The 7,377-nt window shown below is 41.8% G+C and overlaps 1 protein-coding gene across 1 annotated transcript in view; it reads left to right on the top strand.

The window, feature by feature from the left end:
* Window positions 1-5,651, top strand: part of T265_07898 (hypothetical protein) — a gene marked incomplete at both ends in the record, with an annotated part of 31,575 nt that extends 25,924 nt beyond the window's left edge. Inside the window, one exon of the mRNA XM_009173555.1 lies at window positions 5,467-5,651. Coding sequence (XP_009171819.1) covers window positions 5,467-5,651 — 185 coding nt within the window. The remainder of the gene's footprint in view (window positions 1-5,466) is intronic.
* Window positions 5,652-7,377: the final 1,726 nt, after the last annotated feature.

The following is a 7,377-nucleotide window of genomic DNA, read 5'->3' as shown; positions in this document are numbered from 1 at the left end:
CACATAACAATTCTGCCAGATCCTCGCTTAAGAAGTCACACATCAATAGCTGAAGAACGAATTTGTGAGAAGGGTGCGTAAAACTGGTATACAGCCGTTGTGATGTACGGAATTTATTTTTGTTCGGTCTCGCGAGTTTGCTACTCTGAGGGTAAACATTTGGTGGTCTTTCAGTACCAAAAAATGTTCGGAAAGTTAATCGGAGATATTAATTGTACTTATGATTGAGAAAACTTGTACGGCTGATCCACTCTTCAGAAGCAGTATCAGTATTGCTCACAGTAGAATCCAAAAAGTGGATGACCAGCAGTCCGGTAGACACCGTACTACGGCCAAATTTGGCAGGATGCACCAGTGCTTAGATAACTTTTTCGTACGCGACTAGTGCTGGCCACATCCACAGTTAATTTGTGACACAGCACGTTGACACGTTGTGCCTCTCAACCTACTTGATCACCTAGTAGTTTACCATGACGTAATTCACCATATTCGTTACGCCGTACCGCGCCTAAAGAATACTTGATGAATGGTTTCTTTCATTCCTGTTGGAAGTGGTACACATACGTCCATATTGGCCAGGTTTGCGTCCACATGTAAGAATAAATAACAATCTACCAATCAATTTGGCTCAACAAATCTGGGGTTAAAAGTTTGCATCAGCTATTCACTGTTACCAGATTCCATTATAGCATTATAAAGTTGCCTTTTGTCGTGTGTCTTCTATATGTATAATACCATGTTTTAATCCGGATTACCCTCGATTCCTGCCGACTTCTCGTTCGAACAGTTGCGGGCCAATAACAGACTAGCACACATCTGGGCCAGTTACGTATATTGTTGCCAAGTTTTAATTGGTGTCATGTAAATATCTTTTGTCATACGTACTGTCAATTTATGATTAATTGTGATCTAGTATGATTAATAGGTAACGAAGGGTATCGATCGGGCCGTAATATAAAGCCTGGAATGCAAATTGTACTTCTAGTTCTTTCTTTACGAATTAAACGTGATACAAATACATTGAGAAAGTCAAACTGCTAGCATTTCGGCATGCGAGGAATTACACTGGTGGTCGGAAACGACCAGGGAGACGCTACTGCACTTACTCTGTGGACATTTCTACACGGAGAACACAACGTATTCCTACAATCAAAATGATGAAACCAGTTGTACCACCGGTACGATACGGAATACATATGGAGCCAGATGTTAGTCTGCAGGTGCAGTTATATACATCATTACTTGAGAATTCTCAAAGATGGCTCCGTTTAGTCATTCATTTGACATATATAGCTTCTTGTCTAGTTTGATTTAGTTTGCCCGATTTTATATATCGTTCCATTCACAAGTGAAGTGATTCCGCTAAACGAACCGACTATCAAAGTGGATGAATATCCACGTCAATTTCTAGAATTATTTATAAGTAGGACTTTGGGTTCGAGATACCGTCAGTTTTCGTAAGATGTGAACTGCTGATGATCAAAAGTTGCCACCAGAGAATTTTAAAATGCTCATGTGCTTTACAGGATAGTTCGAATTCCTTGAAATACGAAACCTTCGTGGGAGATTTAGCAATGACAGGTTTTAATTCAAACTTTACTAGACGACCCATGAACCTGTGCGACAAAATAAAAATTTGAGGTGGTTACCGAAGTCCGGGTAGCCTTTTGTCTTTAGGCAGTCGAGAACTTTGAAAGCGACGCCACAGCTGAATGATAATTTTGGGTTATCACTTTAGCCAATGAACATGCTTTGCGCAAGGTAGCTTTGTTGATTGTGTTCAAAGCCATCAACAAGGTTCATTACTTCATCACGAAAGTAAACCGATCAAAACGCAGCAAAATTTGGCTCACGTTGACTTGTAAAATGTGTACCAATGAGTCTCACATAGGACCTAGCAAAAGTAGAGTTCTTTTGGTACAGTTTGCTCTCACATGCAAGAACATTTACTTTCCATGCGAAATTTTGTTGTGAGTGAATGCAGTAAGCAAGAAAAGAAAATTTTCCAGGAAAACGCTGAACCGTTTATAGCCCAGCTAAATTGTGTTACTGTGCTAACGTTAGCTTGTTTTGTTCACACGAAGCAATTCAACTTCGTGAAATACATTCGCCATATCAATAGATTAAAATTTACCCAAAACATCTAGGGCAGCATTTCGAGTAATTACTTTCCTAGTTATATGAAGGCAAGCACTTGTTGGAACGGTCCATCCTGCTTAGCAAACTAAATAATTCTATCTAACTTCTAACTAGCGTTAACAGCACGTTGCTAAAAGCAATGTCTTTTTGTCTTCTTGCTATTTTTGCCTTATTCAATGTTGTCTTGCTGTTGAATGGTGTATGACGCCTGGGAAAATAACTTAAATATCTTGATATTTTTTCTTGTTTGACAACCTCTAGTCTCTCGATTAACAATCCCCCAAACGTTTAATTATTCCCATTTATGGGGTTAAAACTAAAACCTGGTGAAAGGTGGAATAACAAAAACCATGAGATTGGAAGCATTCGGAAATAAGAAAGGGCACCGGAAAAACAGAGTTCAGCAAGCGACAGCGAGTAATACACGTCTACTTAGAATGTTTTAGGGAAAATATATTCGTGACAAACATTCTCCCGATGATTTTAATTGAAGATTGTCAACTTAACTGGATTTTCTTTAGGCCGCTGCTTCGAGGGAATTCACTCACATCTGTATCGATTTGGGCCTTACCCTGCCGTGGCGAACCGTAACCGTGAATAAAAACAAACATCCACTGATTTGGGTGCACAGTATTTTGCTGTAGTCTGTGCGTCCTAATTATTCTAAATGTTATACACGTACATCCTTTTATGCATCCACACTATCGGCTATTACTTAACGGTGCGTCTAAAGCAGATTTCATGCGTGATTGGTGTACAGTTTGCATTCAAATCCGCATCATTCCTGTGTGTAAAATAAAGGCGTTGCAACCAAATATCTATTACTTAAATCGGGCTAATTCTAGCGCGTGTTGTCGTACGTCTTATTCGCGAGTCAGCATTCTACGCACGCATGTCCCCAGTGGCCATTCCGTAACCAATCCCAAGTTCTTATTCTCCCCAACTACCTGTAGCATCTAGTAAATTTGACAAGCCAATGCCACACAATACTCCAGAACACGCCCTCAGAGACTCAGGTATTCAATTAAGGGAAGGTAGCAGTAATTCCCGATATTCAGTCTAGTCGAAAAGCTTGCTAAAAAATCACCCGGATATTTGGACGAGCAAACGCCCAACATTACTTATGCAGGACACTTGTTACCATTTTGAATGAAGAACGGGGCGTCCTCAAATCCCTTTGACATGTAATAAAGGTCAGATAGGGATTGTTGTTTCGAATTCTTGTTTACTTCTATCACAAATGAGATTTTCACCCGGTACCAGTGTGATAACCTAGCAGTAAATGATCATTTTTAGGGTGCAAGTAAATTGATAAAGCCATTACTACTACATGACGTCAGAATAACTTAGATGAACCAGAGACCAGTCCACCAACTTTAAAATCAGTTGAGCTCTGACGTTCTTCTTTCATAATACAAAGGTAAATAAGCAAAGCAGCAATTGCGTAAGGATCCATGACATCATCAAGGAAATATTAAATGACGCATTCGTGACGACATATTTGATGACCCCTGTCGACGGAGGAACGTCGAATGTAATAATTACAATCTGCTTATTGATGCTGTACAACGAAATTCATCACAATATATACTGGCAATTATGTTGTTCACTCCAGATATTTTTCATATCGTGAAAATCCATTCGGGTTTTTCAAACGGAGAAAGAATTCGTTTCAACATGGCGCAATCTGGGACCAAATGTGCACAATCTATGTATTGTTTATCTGTGAACACCCGCTGTCCTGTATTTTTAACCACCTTTCAATTTTGGTTATCTCGTTGAGTAAACTGAACGTAATTCTGCTCTCTATTTATACATCCGCCCAGCTCTTGTCCAGAATGCCGTCCGAGATTGTGTTTCATTGCACTACTTCGCTTTTTTCACGCTCAAACCTAAACCACGAGAACGATGATTATCCGAGAGTGGCATTACTGACGGAGGGCCAATTTAGTGTCAATATAGTGCGATAAAACTCATGGGGTGGTAATGAGGACACCCTCGTTTCATTCAACTTTTGACTAGAAAACGACGCACCGACTAAACCATAACTTTCATAAAGATGCCATAATTCTCTAGATTCATGAACACTTAAGCTCCTAGTGGTAGTTTACCAAAATCAAACTGTTTTGCACTTGACATGTGGCTTATGTGATAGAAGGACCATGTGAATTTTTGATGTCGGCATCAGGATGTTTTGACTTTGGATTTTCCAGTCCAACGTGGTCATTTATTATTAGAATTTACCCCGTGGAAGTAGATGCTATCAAAAAGAATCCAAAACAAAATGGATCGGCATTATCTCAAGCTGTTTAAAAGGCTCTGGTATCAAAAGAGTTACAGATTCAAAGGAATCGATTTCTCTTTGTGCACAGTAATCCCTGTTGCTTCGTTGGTGATGTAGGAAACAGAATTTCCCTAACATCGGAGATTTAACAAACAGCAAACACATGGTCCGTAATAAGCAACGTGCTGAAGGGTGAGCAACTTTTTGTTAACTTGAAGATTCGGAGAAAGCGATCTAGGCTGGATAGCCGAACGATCGACCACTCAAAATATGTTCCATGGGCGGCCAGCATTCCCGGACAAATAGCCAGTTGTCAACATGATTCTGGAATTAGGTAGGTCATTCAATCTGCATGGAAGCCAGCTCGACAGCGTAATTCAACGATATTGTAGAGAACTAATTAACATTAAGTTGACCGTTGAATGTCAGACAAATCAGGGACGTACTGAGATGTAATAATTTACGTGCACTTTTAGACAGAATATTTGTAAATACAAATGTCAGACGAAGGAGATCCGAAATTAAACAGTAATCATTCTGCCAAAAATTTAAGGATCACAACGGCTTACTAAATGTTAACTTTTCCTAACCACTGAGCATTGTAGCATTAAGTGTGTTGTTAGTTCAAAATATTCGCGACACTGAAGAAATACTTCGGCTTTTAACTTATGACGAAGTGTATAAATCGTTGGAGAATTTTTCCGATCTCTTAAGGATACTAACCAAACTGGGAGTGATTCAATTGAAAATAAATATTATGAATGGACGTTTGGCGTGAAGCCCATCTGGAGTGAATAAACTACTCAAACACGCATACATGTAAGTCATATATATGTATCAAGTATGTAAACCATGTATGTAAATCACACATATTAACTATATATTTGTTAAAATTTTGGACTGAACCTTTCTATCCTAACCATTCAAAATGCACCTAATTGGTGTCTTGTGTCTGAAAACATAACCCGTGAGAGTGCCTCCGAGTTACGAGCTGAGTTGTTTGACAGTAAAACATTTTTTTGCAACTCCCACTTCCTGCCCAGCTGTGGTTGACGAGAACAACTGGTCAGTTGAGTGCGGAGCATTTGGTGAATCTGGCACTGGAGTTAGCTGGGACGACGCTGACCATGTTTTAGTGTCGATTTTACAAGAGAACAGAGAAGATTCAACAGTGAACAAAGTAAACCAACTCACCGAACAGCCTGCAGCCGTCAAGACGGATTCGTAGGGCACGCTTGAACGGGCTCATGTTACGTGTGTGTCGTGCCTGGTCATTGGAAGAATCAATGACCTCGTACTCGACCGATAGTTCATGGTGAAACTTTCGATTCCTCATATATTCCCGAAAGGGTTGCGATAAGCGCAGCGGCACAGGCTACCATATAAGCGTTATTGAGGTGAACGGAAAGGAAGAGCTGTGCGTGATTGATACAGGAGCAGGAATATCGCTAAGGCGGAAACAGAGCACGCAGTTTTCTTGAAGGCTATATTGAGGCATATCCGGGGGGCTACCCTGTGGATAAATGAAGCCAAATCACAGCTCGCTCGGAATTCGGTGACATTGATCAGGCATACATTGGGTGAAGGAAAGTTTAGCCCATCGCCAGATAAATTGGCAAGGATTAAAATCTGTGCTGTTCCGAATTCCAGATGGTTTTCACGGTAGCTTCTTGGACGAGCGGTGTGCTACAGCCCGTTTTTTGAGGATATCAACACGACTGCTTCTCCACTGTACAACTTGTTCGGGCAAAATCGGAAATCGGAAAAGCACATGAGCCTATCGAGCCTGTCAGAACGCAGATGTCCAATCACCAAATGACTCTCAAACTACCCACAATAGGATAGATGTCCAGTGTTGCAACGGTCCGTAGTGATCGTGGTATCGGCGCAGTCCCAAGCAGAGGAAGGGAGTTCTCGAATATGCATGCGGTGTACTGACGAAGGCCGAACGGAAGCACTCGACCATTGAGAAAGAATGTTTAACGACCGTATGGGCCCTGAATACGTAAAGGCCATATCTTCTTGGACAAAGATTTCATGTTGAAACCGATTCCAAACCTCTGGGGTGAATCAGGACCAGCAAAGACCCTCGGGAGAAGATCGATCCAGTCGGAAGTGTAGGACGTGCCAGGGTAGGAGACCCACATGCCTGATTGGCCGTGAAGACCAAACGCTGAATATGAGTCCCTTGGAACCATGATTGGTTCTAAAAGCCTCATCGTTGGCCTGCATCTCGGAAGGTTGGTGCAACTCCAGCGACATGATCCCGTGTTATGTAGTTTTGACACCGGCCTGCTGAAAGGAGGCACTATTGAGAACGGAGAGTTAGACACGGAACTGGAAGCACTCCAGCTGATTGAAGCTGACATAATTTTCTGGATTTTGTTTTCCCCATGATACCTCGCGCCTTGAGACACAAATTTATTGTTCAGTGGCATAAGGAGGGTGAATCAATATTTACGAAAATTCAGCAGGTGGCCTACTGGACCGGGATGGGAAGCGAGGGGATGTGTTATGAAGTATCCCGTAAACAGTGCTACCCAATGAAGGGGACGCGGCAGAGGGAATTCATCCCATGTAACCCATTCCTTCTTTGGGGAAATGGGCGAGCAATTGTCCGCTGGTATCAAGGACGCCTTTCCGGCGGCGACCAGCAAAAATGTGTATATCGGGAAAATGACAACACACTTCTCGCGGTGAATCGAGGCGTCAGGCTTGCTTAATCAACGGACAACGACGGTCAGAGTAGTGTAAATGCACCACATCCTGGCCAACCGTCCAGTGCCACAAATGATCCTAGCACAACATGGGCCTTGCTTCGAGAGCAAAGATTTTAGTAATTTCTTGCAGAAGCCGGGTATCAGACGACAAAAGGCGTTACCATACCACCCACAAGCAAGTGCTTTAACCGAACGTAATAACCGAATGCTCCAATCCTGGCTGGCGGCCAAAGG

The sequence above is a fragment of the Opisthorchis viverrini genome, assembly GCF_000715545.1.
Source record: "Opisthorchis viverrini unplaced genomic scaffold opera_v5_195, whole genome shotgun sequence".
Lineage (NCBI taxonomy): Eukaryota > Metazoa > Platyhelminthes > Trematoda > Opisthorchiida > Opisthorchiidae > Opisthorchis > Opisthorchis viverrini.
The sequence above is the reverse complement of the archived record's forward strand: the minus strand, read 5'-3'. Positions and strand labels throughout refer to the sequence as shown.